At 46.7% G+C, this 26,823-nt stretch overlaps 1 protein-coding gene across 1 annotated transcript in view; it reads right to left on the reverse strand.

The window, feature by feature from the left end:
* Positions 1-5,067: 5,067 nt before the first annotated feature.
* Positions 5,068-26,823, reverse strand: part of LOC139278565 (integumentary mucin B.1-like) — a 41,390-nt gene continuing 19,634 nt past the window's right edge. The window contains exons 11-13 of the mRNA XM_070897484.1: positions 10,316-10,364; positions 6,136-6,253; positions 5,068-5,452 (exon numbers count right to left, since the gene is read on the reverse strand). Coding sequence (XP_070753585.1) covers positions 5,278-5,452; positions 6,136-6,253; positions 10,316-10,364 — 342 coding nt within the window. The 3' untranslated portion in view covers positions 5,068-5,277. The remainder of the gene's footprint in view (positions 5,453-6,135; positions 6,254-10,315; positions 10,365-26,823) is intronic.

The following is a 26,823-nucleotide window of genomic DNA, read 5'->3' on the forward strand; positions in this document are numbered from 1 at the left end:
GCACACCCGCACAGCCACGGAAGCATCTGCAGACCCTGAAGTGATGCCACGTGAGTAAAGTTTACACCATTGCGTGATGTAAAGTCAATAGATGCTACATCCACTCATATCTGAACAATCATTTCTGATAGATGATTTCTAAAATTGTCATAGAAATAATAATGGTCGAATGCAAATCATTGCACTGCAACTGTGTTGATGGTCATGAAATGTGATGTCTATGATGATTGATAGCGGTGGTGCTTTTGTCGTGCATATGCTGGACTCACCTTTTGACCCTAGCACCCGCTTCTCCTCTAATAACCTCATTTGTGTTTTGCAGCTCAGCCAGCAGTGCGGCTCCAAGCAAGACACAGAGGCCAGAAGGTGGGGGCGCGGGGCTCGAGTCTCCGGACGATCCTACATCTGGTGCTGAGGAGCTGCGATTCTCACCCGTCAATCTGCTGGGTCTGTTCTCCATGGATGAGAGCACCGACTTCGAGGAACCTGCATCGACACGCTCCAGAAGCCATTCAACCCCTAGGCCATCTAGTGGTCCTCCGGTCATTCCCGCCTCCACTCTGGAGGTACCGGCCCCAAACACCACGCCACAGGGCACCTCATTTGTCCCCAGGATGGCGCCGACCCCGCGGAGACCTCATGGACGCGACAGGTCTGGTCCACGAGCACCACATGAGAGCGGAGAGATGGGACAGTTGTCCAGGAGGACTATAGACATTGGTGACCAGCTCATTGAAGCTTTCAGGGGCATATCCCGACAGCTGACCACCATGACTGAGTACGTTCCGCAGTTGGTAGAGGCCCTGGATGCAATAGCCAGGAACACTGCTGGCACAGGCCTCCCAGTGGTCCCAGAGCGGGGCACTCCAACCCTAGGTTCCGCACCACCACTGCGAACGACAGATGAGAGGAAGAACCAAGATCCTGCTTCTGCATCAGAGAATGTTGCTCCCTCGGCACCCCCCGCTCCCGTACCCGTCCAACCACCACCTCTGCCTTCATCCCCCCCAATGAGGCACCGCCTGAGGAGCTCCTTGGCCTGGCGCCGTGGAGCGAGGAGGGGAAGGGGTAGAGGTGGGGAGAAGGGAAGGGGGGGAAGGAAAGTGAGGTGCATGTCCGCAGGTGATGGTTGTGTTATATCTCCATTTGGATTTATGCAATTTGTTGTCATGTATGGGGGGAGGGGTCCACTCTCCTGCTTTGCATTTTTATTCTGTGTTGCTGGACATGTTGAACATTTGATTGATGTCAATGGTGGAAAAAGTGGGGTATCGGCAGGAGTTGGGTGTTTTTGCCCGTGATACTTATGATTTCAAGTTGGTATAAAAAAAATGTTATTGAACATAACCTGATTGTCTGGCCCTAGGTCAGCGTCCAGCCTCTCGTCGTCCTCGTCCTCTCTTTCCTGAGGTGGAGCATCAGTCCCTTCTGGCAATTCTTGGCCCCTCCTGATAGCCAGGTTGTGCAGCATGGAACACACGACCACGAATTTACCTACTTGCTCACGGTTGTATTGTAGCTCCCCTCCTGAGTGGTCAAGACATCTGAAGTGCTGCTTAAGCAGTTATTGTTTTGTGGACCACATTGCGTGTGTCTCTGTAGCTCTGGTTGTATCGCTTCTCGACCTCGGTGTGGCTGACTCTTAAAGATGTCAGAGACAGCGCTCTCATGCAGGATGTGAGCCTCATCAAAGCTGCCCGGACATTTGGCATTCACTGCCATTATGATCTGGTTATGGTCGACAACTAGTTGGACCTTCAGGGAGTGAAATTCTTTTTTGTTACGAAAAAGCTCCAGGTCCTGAGAATGTGGCCGCATGGCGATGTGAGTGCACTGTATTACTCCCTGCATACTGGGGAACTTAGCAATGTGGTAGAATGCTCCAGCCCTGTCAGTCTGAGCCACCGTGATCATGGGGAAGCTGATAAAGTCCATCCATCACGCATACAGGGCCTCCATGGCCTGTCTAATGTAGCGATGGGTGGCATGGTGAGACAGAGGGCAAATCTCGACCGCGGAGGTCAGCAAGGAACCGGACGCCAAGAAAGACAATGCCGCAGTAATCTTGACATCGACCGACACTGATGTCCTGATTGCAGGCTGCATATGTGGCCTGATGAGCTCACATATTTCATTGATCACCACCTTGTGGAAGCGCAGTCTCAGAACGCAGATGTGGTCGGAGATGTCGAGGTAAGACATCTTTTCACTGTACGTGCGAGGTGTGTATGGTCTGGCCCTCCTCCTCATTCTTGCACGTCTTCAATTGGGACATAATGATGTGCATCTGCACTGTGCAGCATCTGCGTATTAATCAATGCAGGCTGAGAAATGGCTGGCCCCATTGCAATGAAAGTATAATAGCGATTGATCAGATGCAATAATTTCCTCACTAAAATACACCTGTTTAGGAAAAGGGGAGGTGCAACGAGACCTGGGTGTCATGGTACTTCAGTCATTGAAGGTTGGTATGCAGGTGCAGCAGGTGGTGAAGAAGGCAAATGGCATGTTGGCCTTCATAGCGAGGGGATTTGAGTATGGGAGCAGGGAGGTCTTGCTGCAGCTGTACTGGGCCTTAGTGAGGCCTCACCTGGAATATTGTGTTCAGTTTTGGTCTCCTAATCTGAGGAAGGACATTCTTGCTATTGAGGGAGTGCAGCGAAGGTTCACCAGACTGATTCCCGGGATGGCAGGACAGACATATGAGGAGAGACTGGATCGACTGTGCCTGTATTCACTGGAGTTTAGAAGAATGAGAGGGGATCTCATAGAAACATATAAAATTCTGACAGAACTGGACAGGTTAGATGCAGGAAGAATGTTCCTGATGTTGGGGGAGTCCAGAACCAGGGGTCACAATCTAAGGATAAAGGGTAAGCCATTTACAACCGAGATGAGGAGAAACTTCTTCACTCAGAGAGTTGTTAACCTGTGGAATTCTCTTCAGCAGAGAGTTGTTGATGCCAGTTCTTTAGATATATTCAAGAGGGAGTTGGATATGGCCCTTACTGCTAAAGGGATCAAGGGGTATGGAGAGAAAGCAGGAAAGGGGTACTGAGGTGAATATCAGCCATGATCTTATTGAATGGTGGTGCAGGCTCGAAGGGCCGAATGGCCTACTCCTGCACCTAAGATCTATGTTTCTATGCACCTGGCTGTTTTGGATTGTGTGGGTGCAGTGCATAGAGGGAAAACAGACAGGGAGGATCACATGGCAGTGAGAAAGATCAAATCACTGTTAACTCAAATTTCCTGACATATGGAGCTCTGTTAGCCTTTAAGGACACCTGATTTAAAGCGACAATGTGCCTACACCTCTCATTATTATTGGATGCATGCGCTCCTGTGGGGTAAGTGTCCATGCCTTTAAGATTGTGCTTACTCCCTCCTAAGGAAAAGTTCTCTTATATTCAAGACCACAGGAATGCAGCACTAAAAACATGTCAGGAATTTCCTTAGGTTTTCTCTTGATTAGCAGTGATAACTTCAGCTGAATATCAGGGTAAATCCCAATGCATGATTAAATGAGGTTTCCTTCAATCTGCCAACAAACTTACAGGATGTTGCCTGGAAGGATCCAGTGACAAAGAAATTCCAGCAGCAGTGACCTTGACTGGAACAGACACTGCTGCTCTCCTGATGAAGGTGGTCTTCAGCCAGCAGCTGGTATATTTCCACAATTGCTGCGATGGGAAGCACAGTCTTCTCGGGTACTGATGTGCAGTTAAGTCCAGGACCGACCTTTTTGGTCTATAAACCTTACTGAGTGAGCATCAAGATGGAAGGAACAAACATCTTCTATGATGCCTCACTCCAATCCAACCATTTACATATATCATCCTCCTTTTTACAACATAGAATAGATGATATCCCATTTGGAAATCCATGATTCCCATCTGAAACGATACCTTTTCCAAAGCTGACTGAAATGAACAGAACCTCCAAAGTACCAAAATAATTTAATATGCAGGCAAAGGAACACCAACCTTCAGTTGGCCTCAACACATTTTTCGCTTCAGGAATACTTTAGTGGTGTTCATGTCATCACTGACATAGTGGCGGTGAAAATTTGGGATAGATGTTGGGGAAAATTAGTTGAAGAGGTTAACCACAAACACATAGCGCTATTTAAATCCAATAGGGCAGTCTCTTGGCAGCTCTTAGGGGGACTGGCAAATGTTTGGGAGGATATTCTAGTGCAATATAGAATGGCAGTTTTAAGACAAGTAGCGATTTCTGCCTCATTTCCATTGCTGCCGCAAAACTGACAGAAAACGGGTGGTAATTTAGAGGAAGTTTCCGGGCTGGATTTTCTGGTCTCCTCCGCTCCGTTTTTCACCCTGGAGCAGCGGCAATGTCGGCAGTGAGGGTTTTGGCTGGGCGGTCAGCCTCCAGCAGCCTGCAGCACTCCTCGGGTCCGGTTTTGCGGTGGCGCGGAGCAACACTGCCTGGAGGAGCTGCGCCCGGTGTGCAACGCCCCTGGTTGCAACACCAGCACAAGTTTTGACGATTGCCTGACCCATCCGCCGGAAAGCATGCCTCGCACTGACTGCCTGGGAAATCAGGGCGGTCCAACCATCCCGTCGGTAGTGAGTTGAGTAATACACTCCTACGGTAAGTGTGATTGCTTTTTCTTTTAATGTTGTGATGGTCTGAGTAATGTTTTGGGAATGAGTATGTTCTTTTTTTAGTTCCCCCCCGCAGCGTCTCGCGGAGCGCTCCCGGCCCAGCTCTTTAGCTTGGGAGTTTCCCATGCTAGCGCCCAAGAGAGGTGTACACGGCCTCCCTTAGCGCTGCAGCCCCTGACACAGGGCTCAGCTGACCAAACTTAATTAGTGAGGCACAAACCATTCCCAGGCACTACCTTTCCCGCCTCGCCGTAATTATCGCCCCAAAAACATCAACGCTGAAAATCCAGCCCTCAGGGTCTAAAAGTGAACAGGCTGTTCATTTTTTGCTTCTACATTTTACAAATGAAAACATTCTAACGGATAGTAAATAACTTTAGAGCGTTCAGTTGCTTGCAGTTATTTATTGATATTCATTTGTGATTATGAAAAAGTAGACAAGTTTATAGAACAAAGTAAAAATGTTGCAAAGCTTCCTGTATCCCATTTTGAAAAGCAGTTAAAAGTAACTTATTTCTAATGACATTTTGTTTGGTCTTGTATAATATTTGGCTAAAAGCAGTGAATTGGAAATTACTTTCTAAAGATAATTGTAAATTGGAATCAACTTTAGGTTTCAATATCTAGATAGGTGTTACAGATTTTAGTGTTACGGTGAAGGTGCAGGACAGACAATAGCATTGCAGTCACATGACTTGATGGACGTATAGGTGTACCATTCAGTTCCTCCGTTTAGACAATTAAGTTTCACTCTCTTCTCTTCAATTTCTATCTCTTGGCAGCATTCACACATATGCTCCATGGTGTTTGATTGGGTGTTAAATCTGGAAAATAAGTTGTAGTGGTATAAATGCAGGAACAATGTGACAAAATTATATAGTTTTGATACCAGGTTACAACAAAGATAGACTTTGGTTTTTCATGATGCCCGATTCTGTCTGAAATGTCTAAAAGTGCTTCACTTATAATGAATTGTGGAATGACTTATGTTGGATTAAAGAACATCTTGCCACATTCATAATATGATCAGATATTAAACGATATTAGAATAACTTACAGATACATACAGAGAGAGAGAGAGAGAGAATTAAAAGAGATCAGATGCAGAGTGAACTACAAACACTGCATCAGATTGGTTATGTTAGTTATTTAAAGCTGTCACTGTGGAATGGGTACTGAAACAATTAATGAAAACTTGGCAATGAACATTTGGGATACAAAAGTATAGTGAGCAATCATGCAAAGTCTAATGTACATTTAACAGGAACCTTTCTCGCTCTACTACTGTAGGCACCAGTTGGCTGCTTGAGATTTGTATATGGCCATTTTAGTTGCACATTGCTATATATAAATCTATATTCAGTCAAAAAACAATCAAAAATGATTTCTAAATATGGAAACAATTTTTCTAGTTCCAATCTCAGTAAATACATATTCTTTGTTGTGAGAAAATATTTAATGATTCTTATTTAAATCACAATTAAATACATAAAGGAAAAATACTTACTTAGCTGATCCAGGACAAGTGCCTTCACATATGTTCATCATAATTACTTTTGAACAGGTTGTATTGTTCACTTCTTTTGTGACATTTACGTTACGATTGATCATCTTACAAATGCCTGCTGGAACTAATAAAATGAACAATAGTTTAAAACTTCAGCTACAATTGAATATAGAAAACATTTATTAATTTGCATTATTAGGAACTTGGATGGTTCAGGCACAAGGTGATCATAGATTTTATCAGATTCATCTCTGCTACATTATTTTTACACATATTCAAAGGTTTTGTTTCCCCAGTGGCCTGTATCTGCATAATAACTAATAATACCAAGTAACTCCAGGTAAAACAAAAATAAAGCATTCAAAAGAACTTGACAGATTCTGTGATTTGAAACAGAAAGATTTCACATGATCCTCTGTAGCTCACCATAACTTGACTTTTTAAGGTGAATTTTCTGTGCTCGAGGTGAGAATTGATTGGGCTGGGAGATCAGGTATAGGGTGGATAGATGCAGAGTGAAGCTCCTGATACTCTGCTCCAACAATGACCCTCAACATCAGCTTAGAAAGCACTGCTTACTGTACAACTGTGGTATTTTCTATTGTATCCCTTTCCCATTCCAGCATCTTTAGTGTTAAATAGTGCTGAAATGGGTGGGTTTTGTGGCATGAGTACATGTCCTCAAAAGCTGGGCTGAAATTGCCCAAACCCATTTCAGATATGACCCTTACATTATTAAAGATCCCATGGCACTATTCGAAGAAGAGCAGGCGAGTTTTCCCAGTGTCCTGGCCAACATTTATCCTTCAACCGACACCATAAACAAATTATCTGGTCATTTATTTATTTGCTGTTTGTGGGATCTTGCTGTGCGCAAATTGGCTGTGGCGTTTCCTGCTTTACAACAGTGACTACATGTCAAAAGTACTTTATTGGCTGTAAAACACTTTGGGACATTCTGAGTTTATGAAGGGTGTTGCATAAATGTAAGTTCTTTCTTTACAGTCACAAGACGGGGGAGATTTTCATTCCTTCATTCCGGATTGGCTCTGAACCCAGGTCCGATTTCAATGTGTAATTAACCGCATCACAGTTTATCACTCACTGCACCATCCAGCACAAAGCTTTTGCTGGGGGAGAGTGAATCATTTGGACCTAGCAAATGGTAATCCCTGAATAATGATTGATTTAGAAATTGGAATTTCTAATACATTGGGGGCCATGAATACTACCCCATAATTAGCAAATTGGTTCGGGCAAATTATAACAAATTTTCAAAACTGTTTCACATTGCAGAAATCCCAAACATCAACACACTGGGAAATCTGTAGATGAAAAGCAAACAAAGTGATTTGCAGAACAAAATGCAACAGAAAATTAGCTGCACAATTGGAGCACCAAAAAGACTCAAAATCAAATGTTAACAAAACAAAAACAAAGTGATTGGTACTGAGCCATAGAGACCAGGGTGGGAACAGAGCTGCTACAGCTGGCCTTGGTGCATCTGAGCTAGGAAGGGGAAAAAGCAACTGGATTCGTGCTCCTAGATAGTGACCCCTAGTGGAAATGCAGATGTTAGACAGGAACAAATTAACGATGGGCTGTGATGCTCAACATGACCAAATAGGCAACTGACACTTCAGTTGAAATTCTTCTCCACGAGCCAATCCAAAATTGGACGCAACAGAGAATGTTGAGTTTAGGTGGTGAGTCACATGATTCATTCGTGATGTTCAATGAAGTTGAACCTTTTTACTACCGTTTATGTTCTTTTTCCGAATGCATTCTTCTATGTACAGGTTGAGCGTCCGAAATCCGGAGTTCCAAAACTCGGAATGTTCTGTGGTGGGGTCATCCGGAATCAGGAAAATGTTCCGAGACCTGCAGCCACTCTCCGCCCGCCCCCCGCCCCCCCCGCTGGGCCGCCGGACTCACCTCCACCACTGGGCCGCCGGACTCACCTCCACCGCTGGGCCGCCGGACTCACCTCCACCGCTGGGCCGCCGGACTCACCTCCACCGCTGGGCCGTCGGACTCACCTCCACCGCTGAGCCGCTGGACTCACCTCCACCGCTGAGCCGCCGGACTCACCTCCACCGCTGAACCGCCGGACTCACCTCCACCGCTGAGCAGCCGGACTCACCTCCACTGCTGGGCTGGACCCTCCCCCCGACCTTGCTGGGCCCACCTCCGCCCCGCCCTACCTCGGCCCGGGCGTTTCCGGATTCGAGAAATTGGAAAGCCGAAATCTGGAACGGCCTCGGTCCCGAGGTTTCGGGATTTTGGACGCTCTACCTGTATTTGTTATTCTTTTTCAAGTTTTCATACACTTTCATATTCCTGTCCACAACCTAATTTTTTTGATACACTAAACCTCTACACATCATCGCTGCACTTGACCAAGTGGTTTGTGAACGTGGCTGTCCAATCAGCTGTAACCAGATTACATGGACACATTCTCAGCTCATGAGAATGGAGAAATGTGGCAGTGGACTCCGGCCCCAATTGTAGTGAGTTGAGCTCGAAGGGTTTGTACACCTGTTGTTAGAGTGACTGTTGATAATGGTGTCTGTGTGCACAAAGTAGTTCTCTTTTTTTATGTCTACATAAAACATGCCACCTCCAAAATCCTAGCAAGTTTCTTTTGGATGAAGCCAGCAATTTCCCTCACCATGCTGTGCACTAGTTTGTACAACTTGGAGAGATAACCAGCATGGATACAGGAAGAGAGGTCATACATAACTAACCTCTGGTGAGAGGTCACCTACCTGAAACATTAATTCTGTTTCTCTCTCCACAGATGCTACTTGATCTGTTGAATGTTTCCAGCATTTTCTGTCTATATTTCATACATAACTATCTTGATGGCGTTTCTACAAAGACATAACTCACTGACACACAAGACAAAACATACAGGGGCCGAAATTGCCCCCGACTGAAAGGGGGCGCACCTTCCGGTTTTTTGAGCGAAATTGAGCTCTTAACATTTTTATTTCTTCGGGTCTGTGTTCGGAAGTCGGCGTGGAGCGGGGAGGATGTTGGTCGGTGTCAGTGCGACAGACGTTCCGGGTCGCGCTGATGCATAGCAACGTCCTTTCTCCTTCAGGTAAAGGAGAGGGCCGCTGTAAACTCTGCAGCCACGTTAGTGGCACCCACTGGGCCATCATGGAGGGTTTCGGCCGGGCCAGCGGTCCACCCAAGAGGGGTTGCCAGGCTGCCTGCTGGCGGCCCGGCTGAACCCATGGCCGCCATTGTCGGGCCGACTTCAGAGTCGACCGACAATTAAAATAAAACTGTACCCTGAATTATCCTAACTGATATCACTAATCTCCACACAGACCAAGGTTAAAACCTGGAACCTTCTTGATCTATATAGATCAGTACCACACCACATGATGCACTTACCTCATTATGGACCTTACTTTTATTTAAATACTAACTCAATATTGCTTTAAGAAAGAATAACCATCTATTTGTATGTTACAAATGGTTGGTAGACCACAACATTCCATTTCAAAATACATTGAAATGGCCACTATCAATCTGGTCCAATGGAAAAGCCCATTTATAAAAGTGTCCAAAGTTAGCTGCAGTACTTGTTACTTCTATAGGTGACACTGTAATCAGGATTTTCAGTGTAGACGTTTGCTAACAATAATAATGCCAGAATGCCTCACACCATTATACTTTATGTCAGGAACAAACCTGAGGAATTGTTGTCAGTTCAGAAATTAATGCAGTCATCTCTTTTTTTTAAAAAAAGAAACAGGATTTTTTCAAAATTGAAGTACAGGAATCCTTTCAATGTTTGCAAAATCTGAACCTATTCATTAAAATAAAATCAGTGCCTATTAAAAGCAAAACAATTGGAATATGTTTTTAAAATATCAACCCCTTCAATGTTAGAAAAAACTTGAGGCCTCCTCATTTGGTGAAAAGTCAGAAACTCTTTATTTATTGGAAAATCAGGGCAACCCTCACCCCCCCGAGGTACTTTTTCAAACGGCCCTGCTGAGATATTTTTCTAAACCCCACCCCTCTTTGAAATACTTTTCCGACTCACAGTCTCCCCCACCACGCACTGCAGCAGTGTGGTCTTGATTACTCAGTGCAACATCACAAGAGATCGACTAGTATTAATATTAATAATACATTTGAGGTAACATAATTAAATGGTTACCTTCATTACATTCATAGCAGCAGTGATCGTCATCCCATTTTTTGTCAGACTAAACAAAGAGAATTAACAGTAAAGAGTTAATATAGTACATGCTCTTTGAATCTATAGCGATAAGACTTTTATACATGTAAGAATGTGGAGATGATCATTTGTGTATGACTGAAAATAGGAAGAAATTAAATCTTTTATTTATATTTTGTTCATGTCTTTCAGAAATGCCACAAACCACTTCACGAACAATGATCTCAATTTAAAATAAATTCTCCAACACATGGAAGAATTACCATTTTTTTTTAAGAACTGTTACCTGGTAACCTGTTTCTGTGGATCAGAGTCTCCACTGATGTATTTATCTTTTCACTACTTTTATTAAATCCATTTTTGCTGCCTGTTTGAGTTGTTGAGAGTCCCTGTCACCCATTTTATATATTTGTTAAGAGAAGGAAAGAGTAAGTGACATACAAAAATGAAGGAAGAGAAAGAGAATCAAACGCACAGAAGATTCTAGAATTTTTGGGGGAGATTTTGCTCTCCTTTGTGCCTAGGGAATGTTTAGTTTTTAGCCAGGAGACAGAAGGCCGCTCAGTTGGCAGTCAGTACTGCTACTACAGGCCTACACTGGATGTACGCTCGGACTCTGCTAGTGACCTGAACCCAGAAATATGTGCAGATTCAGATAGAAGGGCCGGAATCTTCCCAGCCCTGCGAGTGAGGGTTTGGAGACGGTCTCGCTGTCAAAATGGCTCTGATTGACAGCGGGCTGGGATCCCACTCTGAACCCGCCTCAGTGTCAGTTTCTCAACTGTCAGGTCTGCGTGCGGATCGCAGACCCAACAGCATGCGGCGGGCCAGTTAATTAAGATAATTAGGAGGTAGTTGAATGCTACTTAAGAGGATTAAAAGCAGGCGCTTAAAATTTTACCAACCTGTTGATGGGTTTGCTGTCCCTCGGGGAACACGGCAGGTAAGTGGAATCGGGTTCTCAGTGACTCTCCATTACTTTGGCTCATTGACAGCTGCAGAAGTGGTATAAAAGCTACCATTTCACAGCTGTTCACTTTCCAATGTCAGAAGCGGAAGCCTTCAGGATTTGGAAGAGACACCGACCCTCGACTCGCTCACTCCAACCCTCGACCCTCTCACTCCGACCCTTGACTCTCTCACTCCGACATTTGACCCTCGACCCTCTCACTCCGACCCTTGACTCCCTCCCTGTCTGACCTGTATGCAGGTTGGAAGTGTTTGCAGTGAACTCTCTATTCACTGTCACCTCTTTGGAACAACCTCTCTCACCATTGACAGATCGCTTTTGACATCTCAACCTCACTTGCCATCTATTCCAGCAGCATCGGTGCCCTTGAAAAAATCTCACCTTGGTCCTCAGAATCCCACCATGATCAGCCCCAACATCACCAGGCACACCAGCATCACCAACAACAGCACCAACCTTCTCCACAATCAACTGGTGCTATACAGGGCATCAGCACCCAACCACATTGCTGCTTGAGATGCCAGGAATAGCCTCACCATGGCCCGATTTACTTCAGTTGACGTTATACACCCTGGCTGCCACACGATGGGCCAGGTTTCACCACCCCACACCAGCTTCATAAAGCATCCCTGCAATGCCCAAGCCATTCCTTTCACACTCATCACCATTGTGGGGGGTACCCTTATGTCTCACCATTCACTACAACTCACTTCCAAAGGTGCTCACAAATGTGTCAAAGGACACAAACTGCTGAAAATAAAGATTTCAATGTTTGACAACACATCAACATAATGTTTACATGAACATTGGCTAAAGGACCCAAGTGCCTACTCTTGTGTGTTGTTAGTTGGTATGATTGGACAAGGATGAGGATGAGTGTGAGAGGTGGCTAGTGAGATGGGGAACTGATAATGTAGATAGAATATAGCATATAACTAAATACTAAAAACTAACTGTTATGTATGCAACACCTTGTAATCAGCATTCTACCGTCACCAGAGGATGCATCTGTTGGAGTCCCAAGGGATCCCAGCATCCCTTGGGAGCACTGCATATAAGCAGGCCTCCCATGCTGTGTGAGCACTCTGGAGTCAGAATAAAAAGACTAAGGTCACACTTACTCAAGTCTACAGTACTCAGTCACATTGCTTTATTTGAGACATAACAACTGGCGATGAGTAATAGATAACGAATCATCACGTGAAATGCAAAGAACTGTTGGTATCCTGGAGAAATTCTCAGAAGGTGATGATTGGGAAGCCTTCGTGGAGCGACTCGACCAATACTTCGTGGCCAATGAGCTGGAAGGGAATGAAAACGCTGCCAAACGAAGGGCGATCCTCCTCACCGTCTGCGGGGCAACAACCTATAGCCTCATGAAGAATCTTCTTGCTCCGGTGAAACCAACAACCAAATCATATGAAGAACTGTGTACGCTGCTCCGGGAGCACCTAAATCCGAAGGAAAGCATTTTGATGGCAAGATATTAATTTTATACATGTCAACAGTCTGAAGGCCAGGAAGAGGCGAGCTATGTCGCCGAACTAAGGTGCCTTGCAGGACATTGCGAATTCAGTGGATTCCTGGAGCAAATGCTAAAAGACTTTTTTGTGCTTGGCATTGGCCATGAGGTTATCCTTCGCAAACTATTGACTGTTGAAACAACGATCCTAAGCAAAGCCATAATGATAGCCCAGGCATTTATGTCCACCAGCGATAACACCAAACAAATTTCGTAGCATAAAGATGCATTGACAAGTACTGTACACAAAGTTAATGATGTTTTCAGGCAGGAATGCATATGGCAGAATGTATGCGCCTGCAGCTGCATGACCTCAGATGACTCAGAGTCCACCATCAAGTGTGAATGCGAGGCAATTAACACCTTGTTGGCGCTGCGGAGGTGATCATCGAGCCCATCAATGCTGCTTCAAACATTATGTGTCCAAAAGCTGTGGAACAATGGGATACCTCCAGCAAATGTGCAGACGAGCTGCAAACCCTGCAAACCACCACGTTGCAGAGGAAGACCGATCCATGGCGGATCAAAACTGAATGAGAGACGCGAACCGAGGAGGCAGAAGTGTACGGGATACACACCTTCACCACAAAATGTCCACCGATCATGTTAAAAGTTGAACTGAATGGAATTCCAGTCTCCATGGAATTGGACACGGGTGCGAGTCAGTCTATCATGAGCAAAAAGGCCTTTGAGAGGCTGCGGTGCAACAAGGCACAAAGGCCCAAGCTGAGCCCTATTCATATCAAGCTGAGAACTTACACTAAAGAGCTGATCCCTGTAATTGGCAGCGCAGCAGTAAAAGTCTCCTATGATGGAGTGGTGCATGAACTACCACTATGGATTGTACCCACACTGTTTGGCAGAAGCTGGCTGGGAAAAATCCGCTGGAACTGGGACGACATCCGAGCGCTAACGTCCATCGATGACGCCTCATGTGCCCAGGTTTTGAGCAAGTTCCTGTCATTGTTTGAGCCAGGCATCAGAAATTTCTCTGGGACGAAGGTGCAGATCCACTTGGTTCCCGGTACACGACCCATCCACCAAAAGGCACGTGCGGTGCCATACATGATGCGAGAGAAAGTGGAGATCGAGCTGGACAGGCTGCAACAAGAGGGCATTATCGCGCCGGTTGAGGTCAACGAGTGGGCCAGTCCGATTGTTCCGGTTCTCAAGGGCGAAGGCACGGTCAGAATTTGTTGGGACTATAAAGTAATGATTAACCGTTTTTCACTGCAGGACCAGTACCTGCTACCCAAGGCATACGACCTATTTGCAACGCTGGCAGGAGGGAAAATGTTCACCAAGTTGGACCTGACCTCGCAGGAGCTGGCAGAATCTTCGCAAGGTCTCACCTGCATCAACACGCACAAAGGTCTGTTCCTCTACAATAGATTCGATCGGCCGCAGCTATTTTTCAAAGGAACATGAAAAGTCTGCTAAAGTCGGTTCCACGCATCGTGGTTTTCCAGGACGACATATTGATCACAGGTCGGGACACCATCAAACACTTGCAGAACCTGGAAGAGGTTCTAAGTCAGCTAGATCGTGTTGGGCTCAGGCTGAAACGCTTGAAGTGTGCTTTCCTGACGCCAGAGGTCAAGGTCTTAGGGAGAAGAATTGCGGCCGACGGCATCAGACCCACCGAAGCCAAGACGGAGGCCATCAAGAACGTGCCGAGACCACAGAACGTGACGGAGCTGCGGTCGTTCCTGGGACTCCTCAATTATTTTGGTAATTTCCTACCCAGGTTAAGCACCTTGCTAGAACCTCTACATGTGTTGCTACACAAGGGAGATAACTGGGTATGGGGGAAATCACAAGAGATTGCTTTTGAGAAAGCCAGAAATCTGTTATGTTCCAACAAACTGCTTGTTCTGTAAACGTTTAGTGCTAGCTTGCGATGTGTCTTCGTACGGGGTCGGGTGTGTGTTACAACAAGCAAACGAATCGGGAACATTGCAACCGGTCGCTTATGCGTCCAGGAGTTTGTCCAAGGCCGAAAGGACCTACAGCATGATTGAAAAAGAAGCTCCGGCATGTGTTTAGGGGGTGAAAAAAGTGCACCAGTATCTGTTTGGACTTAAGTTCGAGTTGGAAACTGACCATAAGCCGCTCATATCGCTATTCTCAGAGAGCAAAGGTATTAATACCAATGCCTCTGCTGGCTTCCAAAGATGGGCGCTCACGCTGTCTGCATATAACTATGTAATTCGCCACAGGCCAGGCACAGAGAACTGCACTGATGCTCTCAGTCGGCTACCATTGCCCACCACCGGGGTGGAAATGGCACAACCAGCAGACTTACTCTTGGTGTTGGATGCATTTGAAAATGAAAAATCACCCATTACGGCCCGCCAGATCAGGACCTGGACCAGCCAGGATCCTTTACTGTCCCTTGTAAAAAAAACTGTGTCCTCCATGAGAGCTGGTCCAGTGTCCCAGTGGAGAGGCATGCAGAGATCAAGGCGTTCCAGCGGCGCAAAGACGAAATGTCCATACAGGCGGACTGTCTTTTGTGGGGTACTCGCGTGGTTTTGCCAAAGAAAGGCAGGAAAATGTTCATACGCGACCTACACAGTACCCACCCAGGCATAGTAATGATGAAAGCTATAGCCAGATCCCATGTGTGGTGGCCCGGCATCGACTCAGATTTGGAGTCTCAAATGAGCAATGCACCCAGGGAGGCACTGCTAAGTTTGTGGTCATGGCCCTCCTAACTGTGGTCTAGGATCCACGTTGATTTCGCTGGCCCGTTTCTCAGCAAAATGTTTTTGGTTGTTGTGGATGCTTATTCAAAATGGATTGAGTGTGTAATAATGTCTGTAAGCACGTCCACTCCCACCATCGAAAGCCTACGAGCCAGGTTTGCCATGCACGGCCTGCCTGATGTCCTTGTCAGTGACAATGGGCCGTGCTTCACCAGCGCTGAATTCAAGGAATTCATGACCTGCAATGGGATCAAGCACGTCACATCTGCCCCATTCAAGCCTGCATCCTATGGCCAGGCAGAACGGGCAGTCCAAACCATCAAGCAAAGCTTGAAATGTGTGTCAGAAGGTTCCCTGCAGACCTGCCTGTCCCGAGTCCTGCTCAGCTACCGCACAAGACCCCACTCGCTCACTGGGGATCCCCCTGCCGGAATGCTTATGAAAAGAGCACTCAAAACAAGTCTCTTTCTAGTCCACCCTGATCTCCATGATCACGTCGAGGGCAGGTGGCATCAACAAAGCATGTACCATGATGGTGCAAATTTGTCACGCGATATTGAAGTCAATGACCCTGTATTTGTACTCCACTATGGACATGGTCCCAAATGGCTTTCTGGCACTGTCGTAGCCAAAGAAGGGAGTAGGGTGTTTGAAGTCAAACTTGCAAATGGACTAACTTGCAGAAAGCATTTGGACCAAACCAAACTGTGATTCACAGACAGCCACAAGCAACCTGAAGAGGACACCACCAACTTCACCCTCCAACACACACACAAGTGGCAACCGACATCATGGTTGACCACGAAGCGGAACTCATCATCTCCAGCAGCCCAGCAAGGCCAGCTGCACAGCAGCCCAGCGAAGGCCCAACCAACTCACCTACACCTGTGTTTATACCGAGACGATCAACTAGGGAGCGGAAAGCCCCAGATCATCTCGCCCTGTAAATAAGTGTACTATTGACTTTGGCGGGGGAGTGATGTTATGTATGCAACACCTTGTGACTAGCATTCTACCGCCACCAGAGGGCAGCATCCCTTTGGAGCACTGCATATAAGCAGGCCTCTCATGCTGTGCGAGCACTCTGGAGTCAGAATAAAGAGACTAAGGTCAGACTTACTCAGGTCTACAGTACTCAGTCACATTGCTTCATTTGAGACATAACACTAACCTTTATTTGTTTAACTAATTTAATAAACTAGATAGGTAAATACTTGATTAATGCTAAACTAATTAATTAAACAATATAATGGGAAAACAGGAGATGTGCTGCTGCTGCAATATGTGGGAGCTTCTGGACGTTTTGGTCCAGGGCGACTACATCTGCGGCAAGCGTCTATGGCTCGACGAACTTCGGTTCCGAGTTGAGCCATTGCGAGACATCAGGGAGGGAGAAAGTTACCTGGACCTTTTGCTGCAGGAGGCAGTCACACCCTCTAGATTAAATACTTTCGAAATGACACGTGGTCAGGGACAGGAGGGTGTGGCTGCGAGTGAAGCAGGTAAGGGGATCCAGGAGGTAGTATTGCAGGAGCCTCAGTCCCTGCACTTGTCCAATAGATGTGAGGATCTTGCAATCCTTGAGGACAAGTGTGCAGACTGCGGGATGGATGAGCAGACTGACCTGGGCACCATGGTGCAGAAAGCCATTCAAGTGGGGGGAGTAAAGAGACAGGTGGTTGTAGTAGGAGACAGTATAGTTCGGGGGATAGATAGGGTTCTCTTCAGGCAAGAGCGTGCGCCCCGAAGGCTGTGTTGCCTACCTGGTGCCAGGAAAAAGGACATCTCCTCCGGGCTGGAGAAGAACTTGGAGTGGGAGGGGGAGGATCCAGTTGTGGTACACATAGGTATCAATGACATAAGTAGGACTAAGAAAGAGGTTTTGCTGAGAGACTTTGAATAATTAGGGACTAAATTGAAAAGCAGAACCACAAAGGTAATAATCTCTGCATTATTACCTGAGCCAGGAGCAAATTGGCATAGGGTCAATAGAATCAGGGAGATGAATGCGTGGCTCAGAGGTTGGTGCAGGAAAGTGGGTTTTGATTCGTGGGGCACTGGCACCAATACTCAGGAAAGAGAGAGCTGTTCCGTGGGGACGGACTACACCTGAACTATGCTGGGACCAGAGTTCTAGCGAACCGACTAACTAGGGAGGTCGATAGGGCTTTAAACTAAATAAGGCGGGGGGCGGGGGGAGGGGGAGGGAAGGAGACAGTCGCGGGGGGCGGGGGGAAAGATGGTCGTGGGGGGGCGAGGGGGCGGGGAGGAGACGGTCGCAATAGAGAGCAATCTAGAATACTAAAGCGGAAAGAAAAGGAAGCAATGCAGAAAAGTGATTGTGGTAAGGATAACCAGATTATGTCAGGAAGGGACAGAGCATACAAACAAAAGAGTGCATTAACAAATAGGGTTCAGGTAAGAAAAAATAGTGACAAGACAAATAGGGCTATAGTACAAAATAATGTTAAGATATCTAATAATGTTAAAAAGACAAATTAAAAGCATTGCATCTGAATGCATGAAGCATCTGTAACAAGGTAGATGAATTAACAGCGCAAATTGATGTAAACTTATACAATATAGTTGCAATTACGGAGACATGGTTGCAGGGTGACCAGGGTTGGGAACTGAATATCCAAGGATATTCGACATTTCGGAAAGACAGGCAAAAAGGAAGAGGGGTTGGTGTGGCATTGTTAGTAAAGGATGAAATCAGAGCAGTAGTGAGAAAGGATATTGGCTCAGAAAATCAAGATGTAGAATCAGTCTGGGTGGAGCTAAAGAGCACTAAGGGGCAGAAAACATTGGTGGGAGTTGTCTATAGGCCTCCAAACAGTAGTGGTAGTGTAGGGGACGGCATCAAACAGGAAATTAGAGATGCATGTAGCAAGGGTACGACAGTAATCGTAGATGACTTTAATCTACATATAGACTGGCCAAACCAAATTAGTAATAATGCTGTGGTAGATGAATTCCTGGAGTGTGTACAAGATGGTTTTTTAGGCCAGTATGTTGAGGAACCTACTAGGGAACAGGCTATCCTAGAATGGGTATTGTGCAATGAGAAGGGGTTAATTAACAGTTTTGTTGTGTGGGGTCCTTTAGGGAACAGTGACCATAACATGATTGAATTCTTTATTAAGATGGAAAGTGAAGTAGTCCAATCCAAAACTAGGTCCTAAATCTAAACAAAGGAAACTACGAAGGTATGAGGAATGAATTGGCTATGATAGATTGAGAAGATTCATTAAAAGGCATGACGGTGGATAGGCAATGGCTAATATTTAAGGAACGCATGCATGAATTGCAACAATTATACATTCCTTTCTGGCGTAGAAACACAAAAGGAAAAGTGGCCCAATCATGGCTAACAAAAGAAATTAAGGATAGTATTAGATCCAAAGAGGAGTTATACAAATGTTCCAGAAAAAGTAGCAAGCCTGAGGATTGGGAGTAGTTTAGAATTCAGCAAAAAATGACCAAGAGATTGATTAAGAGGGGAAAAATAATGAGAGTGAACTTGCAAGGAACATAAAAACCAACTGCAAAAGTTTCTACAAGTACGTAAAAAGAAAAAGATTAGTGAAGGCAAATGTAGGTCCTTTACAGACAGAAACAGGAGAAGTTGTAATGGGGAACAAGGAAATGGCAGAACACTTAAATAAATACTTCGGTTCTGTCTTCACTGAAGAGGACACAAATAACATCCCAGAAATGCTAGGGAACCAAGGGTCTAGAGCAAGAGGAATTAAAGGAAATGATAATTAGTAAGAAAACAGTGCCGGAGAAACTAATGGGACTGGAGGCAGATAAATCCCCAGGGCCTGATGATTTGCATCCCAGAGTACTAAAAGAGGTAGCCATGGAAATAGTAGATGCATTGGTTGTCATCTTCCAAAATTCGAGAGATTATGGATCAGTTCCTGCAGAGCGGAGGGTGGCACTATTTAACCCCACTATTTAAAAAAGGAGGGATGGAGAAAATGGGGAAGTACAGACCGGTTAGTCTGACATCAGTACTAGGGAAAATGCTGAAGTCTATTGTAAAAGATGTGATAACGGCACACTTAGATAATATCAACGGGATTAAACAAAGTCAACATGGATTTATGAAATGGATTTTGACAAACCTACTGGAGTTTTTTGAAGTTGTAACTGATAAAATAGATAAGGGAGAACCAGTGGATCCAGTGTATTTGGATTTTCAGAAGGCCTTTGATAAAGTCCCACATAAGAGGTTAGTGTGCAAAATTAAAGCACATGGGATTGCGGGTAATGTATTGGCATAGATTGAAAATTGCTTAACTGACAGGAAACGGAGAGTAGGAATAAACAGGTCTTTTTTGACATGGCGGGCAGTGACTAGTGGGGTACCACAGGGATCAGTGCCTGGGCCCCAGGTATTCACTACATATATATATATAAATGATTTGGATAAGGAGCCAAATGTAATATTTCCAAGTTTGCTGACGACACAAAACTAGGTGGGATTGTGAGTTGTGAGGAGGATGCAATGATGCTACAAGGCGATTTAGATAGGTTGAGTGAGTGGGCAAACACATGGCAGATGCAGTATAATGATAAATGTGAAGTTATCCACTTTGGTAGTAAAAAAAAAGAAGGACAAAGTATTATTTAAATGATGATGGCTTGGGAAGTGTCGATATACAGAGGAACCTGGTGTCCTTGTACACCAGTCATTGAAAGCAAACATGCAGGTGCAGTAAGCAGTTAGGAAGGCAAATGGTATGTTGGCCTTTATTGCAAGAGGATTTGAGTAGAGGAGCAAGGATGTCTTACTGCAGTTAGACAGGGCCTTGGTGAGACTGCACCTGGAGTATTGTGTGCAGTTTTGGTCTTCTTACAGAAGAAAGGATATACTTGCTATAGTGTTCCTAACACAGATGAGACTGCACACAGGGAGGTTAAAGTAACAGTGACCTCAGTCTTTATTAAGACACTCCAGAGTGAGGAACAGGCCTTAGGGGTCGGCTTATATACAGTGCTCCCAAGGGATGCTGGGATCCCTTGGGACTTCAGGGGATGCATTCCCTGGTGGCAGAACATGGGAGTGCATGCTTTACAGATACACAACATCACTCCCCCTCCTCCGCAAAGTCAAAGTGGAAACTATTTACAAGGTGAGCCTTTCTTTCCCTGGTAGACCGCCTTGGAAATGTCTGTTCTGGTGTGTTGGCTGTGCCCTTGCTGGGCTGGCATGTTGTTGGCCCTGCAGGGCTGCTGGGTGAGCCTGGCCTTGCTGGGCTGTTGGGCGTGATGGGTTTGATTTCCTGGTCTGGGGTGGTGTCGTTGATCCTTTGGGTGTGTGTTGTGGGCTCGAAAAAGGTGGTGTCTGCTGTGGGTTGTTCAGGGCAATCTGTGAACTGCAGCCTTGTTTGGTTCAGGTGCTTTCTGCAAATTTGTCCATTGTCTAGTTTGACTACAAACACCATACTCCCTTCTTTAGCTAGCACCGTGCCTGCAATCCACTTGGGACCATGTCCATAGTTTAGCACATATACAGGGTCATTCAGATCAATTTCCCATGACACAGTGGCGCGACCATCGTTTACATTTTGTTGCTGCCGCCTGCTCTCTACCTGATCATGCAGGTTGGGGTGAACCAGCAAGAGTCTGGTTTTAAGTGTCCTTTTCATGACTAGCTCCGCCGGGGATACCCCTGTGAGCGAGTGGGGTCTCGTGCGGTAGCTGAGCAGTACTCAGGACAGGCGGATTTGGAGTGAGCCTTCTGTGACTCATTTAAGGCTCTGTTTGATTGTTTGTACTGCCCGCTCTGCCTGCCCATTGGAGGCTGGTTTAAGCGGGGCCGAGGTGACATGTTTGATCCCATTGCGGGTCATGAATTCTTTAAATTCGGCACTGGTGAAACATGGCCCGTTGTCACTGACCAGTATATCAAGCAGGCCGTGGGTGGCAAACATGGCCCTCAGGCTTTCAATGGTGGTGGTGGCGGTGCTTCCCGACATTATTTCACATTCAATCCATTTTGAAAAAGCATCCACCACCACCAGGAACATTTTACCGAGAAACGGGCCCGCATAGTCGACATGGATCCTCGACCATGCTCTGGAGGGCCAGGACCACAAATTTAGTGGTGCCTCTTTGGGCGCGTTGCTCAACTGAGCACATACACTGCATTGCCGTACACAGGACTCTAAGTCAGAGTCGATACCGGACCACCACACGTGGGATCTGACTATCGCTTTCATCATTACTATACCCGGATATGTGCTGTGGAGATCCGAGATGAACATCTCCCTGCTTTTTTTGGGTAGCACTACGCGGTTACCCCACAATAGGCAGTCTGCCTGAATGGACAGCTTCTCCTTTCGCCACTGGAACGGCTTGATTAGCTCTTGCATTTCAAAGGGGATGCTGGCCCAGCTCCCATGCAGTACACAGCTTTTTACTGGGGACAGCAGAGGATCTTGGCTGGTCCAAGTCCTAATCTGGTGGGCCGTGACAGGTGATTTATCATTTTCAAATGCTTCCATGACCATCAACAAGTCTGCGGGCTGTGCCACCATCAACAAGTTTGCAGGCTGCTCGATTTCCACCCCCATGGTGGGCAATGGTAGCTGACTGAGAGCATCTGCACAGTTCTTGGTGCCTGGCCTGTGGCGAATGGTATAGTTATATGCTGATAGCGCGAGTGCCCACCTTTGTATGCGGGCTGAGGCATTAGTATTTATCCCCTGGTTTTCAGCGAACAGGGATATGAGGGGCTTGTGATCGGTTTCAACTCAAATTTGAGGCCAAACAGGTACTGATGAATTTTCTTTATCCCGAACACACACACACACACACACACACACACACACACATGCTAATGCCTCTTTTTCAATCATGCTGTAGCCCTCTCGGCCTTAGACAAGCTCCTGGAGGCATAGGCGAAAGGTTGCAACTTCCCCACAACGTTAGCTTGTTGTAATACACACCCGACTCCGTACGACGACGCATCACATGCTAGCACGAGTCTTTTACATGGTTGAAACAATACAAGCAGCTTGTTGGAGCATAAAATGTTTCTGGCTTTCTCAAAAGCAATTACCGTATATACTCGCATATCCTGCGATCTCGCGTATCATGCGACCCTAAATTTTCGTCCCCAAAACATGATTTTACCATATATCTCATGTATCATGCGAGTCACTTTTTTGAGATCGAATACAGACCTTAACATGAAACATCGAGTGGATTCTGCTGTGAAAGCTGTTCGCGAATCGAACACCGATACAGCAATCGTTCCAGCTGGCTTGACTAGCGTCGTTCAGCCACAGCCTCTACTGTGTTTGCGGGTAAAAGAAGCATGGGCTGAGATAGATGGAGCCTCTAAGAATGCAGCAAACTTCAGAGGGAGTTGTGGGTGGCGGAGGTCGGGTCGCCGGGGGGGTGGGGGGGGGGGGTGAAGAGGAGGTCGGGTTGGGTCACCGGGGGGAAGCGGAGGTCGGGTTGCCGGGTGGGGGAGGGGCGGGAGTTGGGGGAGCGGTGGTCGGGTCGCCGGGGTAGGGAGAGCGGGGGTCAGGTCGGATCTGGTCCGGTCTCTTTCCTCCCCCCCCCGCCCGCGACTCTCTCTCCCCCCCCGACCTCCGCGACTCTCTCTCATCCCCCCCGATACAGTACAAGCGACAATAGAGGCTGCAATCCAGCCCAGGATACCTGCCGAGATTCAGCGTGGATACGGTTTGCTTAACAGCCTAATCTTGGCCAGCACTTCACACCCGCAAATTTTGTATCTCGAGTATCATGCGACCCCCCAAATTTAGGTTACAATTTAGGTCTTCAAAAGTCGCATGATACGCGAGTATATACGGTACTTGTTTTTTTTCCCCATACCCAGTTGTCACCTTTACGCAATAACACATGTAGGGGCTCTAAGAGGGTGCTTAACCCCGGTAGGAAGTTACCAAAGTAGTTGAGGAGTCTCAGGAACGACCGCAGCTCCGTGATGTTCTGTGGCCTGAGCGCGTTCCTGATAGCCTCTGTCTTGGCGTCTGTGGGCCGAATGCCATCCACCGCGATCTTTCTCCCGAAAAACTCAATTTCTGTTGCCATGAAGACGCATTTCGACCTCTTCAGCCACAGCCCTACGCGATCCAGTCGCTGGAGGACCTCCTCCAGGTTTTGTAGGTGCTCGACGGTATCCCGACCCGTGACCAATATGTCGTCCTGAAAAACTACCGTTCGTTATACTGACTTGAGTAGGCTATCCATGTTTCTCTGGAAGATCGCTGCAGCCGACCGAATTCCAAACGAGCATCTGTTGTAGATGAACAGTCCCTTGTGCGTGTTGATGCAGGTAAGGCCCTTCGAAGACTCCTCCAGCTCCTGCGTCATGTAGGCTGATGTCAGGTCGAACTTGTTGAACGTCTTGCCTCCTGCCAGCGTCGCAAATAGGTCGTCTGCCTTCGGTAGCGGGTATTGGTCCTGTAGTGAGAAACGATTAATAGTTATTTTATAATCGCCGCAAATCCTGACCGTGCCATCACTTTTGAGTACTGGAACAATCACTGAATTCCACTGGGGAGATGATGCCCTTGCATTGCAGCCTGTTGAACTCGATTTCCACTCTCTCCCTCATCATGTGAGGGACCGCTCGCGCCTTGTGGTGAATGTGTCGTGCCTCTGGGACCAAGTGGATCCGCACCTTCGCCCCGGAAAAGTTTCCAATGCCTGGCTCAAAAAGGGAAGGAAATTTGTTAAGAACCTGGGTACATGAGGCCTCATCGACATGTGATAGCGCTCGGATGTCATCCCAGTTTCAGCGGATTTTGCCCAGCCAGCTCCTTCCAAGCAGTGTGGGGCCATCGCCCGGGACAATCCAGTGTGGCAGTTCATGCACCGTGCCCTCGTAGATGACCTTGACCATGGCGCTGCCCACGACTCTGATAAGCTCTTTGGTTTCCGTTCTCAGTTTCATGTGGATGGGGCTCAGAGCTGGTCTGAGTGCCTTGTTGCACCACAGTCTCTTAAACATCTTTTTACTCATGATGGATTGGTTAGTGCCAGTGTCCAGTTCCATGGCTATGGGTAAGCCATTCAATTTTACATTTAGCATTATAGGTGGACATTTCATCGAAAATGTGTGCACCCAGTCTACTTCAGCATCTGCCTCCTCTCTCTGAGGCTCAAAATTGCTTTGATCCACCATGGACCGATTTTCCTCTGCCACGTGGTGGTTAGCAGGTTTTGCAGAGCTTGCAGCTCATCTGCAAACTCATTGGAGGTTCTCCATTGTTCCACAGCTCTTGCAAACATACCCTTTGAAGAGGCATGAATAGGCTGAATGGAAGCCTCCACAATGGCAACAAGGTGTGAATTGCCTTGCATTCATCCTTTGTTGCGGACTCCGAGTCATCTGGGTCACCTGAGGCCTGCTGCCAGTTGCAGACTCGTGGTTTCTGCCCTGTACATTTCTGCTCGCAAACACAGTTCCAGTTAATTTATGAACATTGCGAGCAGTTGTGTGCTGAGAGATTTGTCTTGTGTTATCACTGGTGGACATAAACGCCTGTGCTATTGCAATGGCCTGACTGAGGTTTGGTGTCTCTGAAGTCAAAAGTTTTCGTAGGATGGTCTCGTGCCCAATGCCCAGTACAAAAAAGTCTCTGAGCATTTTCTCCAGGTAGCCATCAAACTCACATTGTCCTGCAAGTCGCCTTAGCTCGGCGACATAGCTCGCCACTTCCTGACCTTCAGATCGCTGGCACGTGTAGAACCGATACCTCGCCATCAGCACGCTCTCCCTCGGGTTAAGATGCTCCCGAACCAGTGTACACAGTTCCTCATGCGACTTATCTGTGGGTTTCACCGGAGCCAGAAGATTCTTCATGAGGCTGTAGGTCGGTGCCCCGCAGACCATGAGGAGGACCGCTCTCCTTTTTGCAGCGCATCCTTCTCCATCCAGCTCGTTGGCTACAAAGTAATGATCTAGCCGTTCGACATAGGCTTCCCAGTCCTCACCCTCCGAGAACTTCAAAAGGATGCCCACAGTTTGCTGCATCTTTGCATTGGATTCGTATACTCGTCGCCAGTTATTGTGTTCCTAACCCAGGTGAGGCTGCACACAGGGAGGTTAAAGTAACAGTGACCTCAGTCTTTATTAAGACACTCCAGAGTGAGGAACAGGCTTATATATAGTGCTCCCAAGGGATGCTGGGATCCCTTGGGACTTTAGGGGTTGCACTCCCTGGTGGCGGAACATGGGAGTGCATGCTTTCCAGATACACAACACTTGCCATAGAGGGAGTGCAGCGAAGGTTCACCAGACCGATTCCTGGGATAGCAGGACTGTCGTACGAGGAGAGATTGGGTCGACTAGGTCTGTATTCACTAGAGTTTAGAAGAATGAGAGGGAATTTAATTGAAACGTATAAAATTCTGACCGTGTTGGACAGACTGGTTGCGGGGAGGATGTTTCCCCTGTCTGGGAAGTCTAGAACAAGGGATCACAGTCTCAGGATATGAGGTAGGAAATTTAGGACTGAGTTGAGAAATCTTTTCACTCAAAGTGTGGTGAACCTGTGGAATTCTCTGCCACAGAAGGCTGTGAAGGCCAAGTCACTGAATATATTTAAGAAGGAGATAGATATTTAGAAACAAACGGCATCAAGGGGTATGGGGAAAAAGTGGGAATATGGTGTTGAGATAGAGGATCAGCCATGATCATATTGAATGGCGGTGCAGACTCGAAGGGCCGAATGGCCTACTACTGCTCCCATTTTCTATGTTTCTATGAAAGAGAGGGATGGGTGGAGGGGAAAGGAAAGTTGGTGTGAGAAAGAATTTGCAGGGGTAGAGCAGGGAAGGCAGAATGATGGGGATGTGATGAATGTCACAGCAGAATGATTTGAGTGTGGCTTTGCAGTAACATTTGTGATCTACTGAGATTATTGAAAGGTTTGCGCCAATGCAGCCAGGTCCTCCTGATGACATCCCTACTTGTGCCCTTCTATGCAATCAGGCTGAGTTGGTGTCCTGGAGAGGTCTCATCCACCCATGCAAAGTGAAGAGAACCTCTCTGTGTGCTGTGACTCTCTCCATAAGCATCTGGAGGGCGTGATGGGAGAGCCTGGGTGCAACCGTGCAATGCTTGTCCGTGTTTGCAGCAGCTCAATGCTGCAGATCACTGACAGAAGAACTGTCAAAGCAATGTGCACATGGTGCCTTTAAAGAAACCGACTGATGACACGTCATCAAATGACATCATTAGACCAGCTCCCTGTTAATTGGACGGGAACCCGGCAGGGTGGCTTATCAAGCC

Source organism: Pristiophorus japonicus, chromosome 13, assembly GCF_044704955.1.
Source record: "Pristiophorus japonicus isolate sPriJap1 chromosome 13, sPriJap1.hap1, whole genome shotgun sequence".
In the NCBI taxonomy this organism is placed as follows: domain Eukaryota; kingdom Metazoa; phylum Chordata; class Chondrichthyes; family Pristiophoridae; genus Pristiophorus; species Pristiophorus japonicus.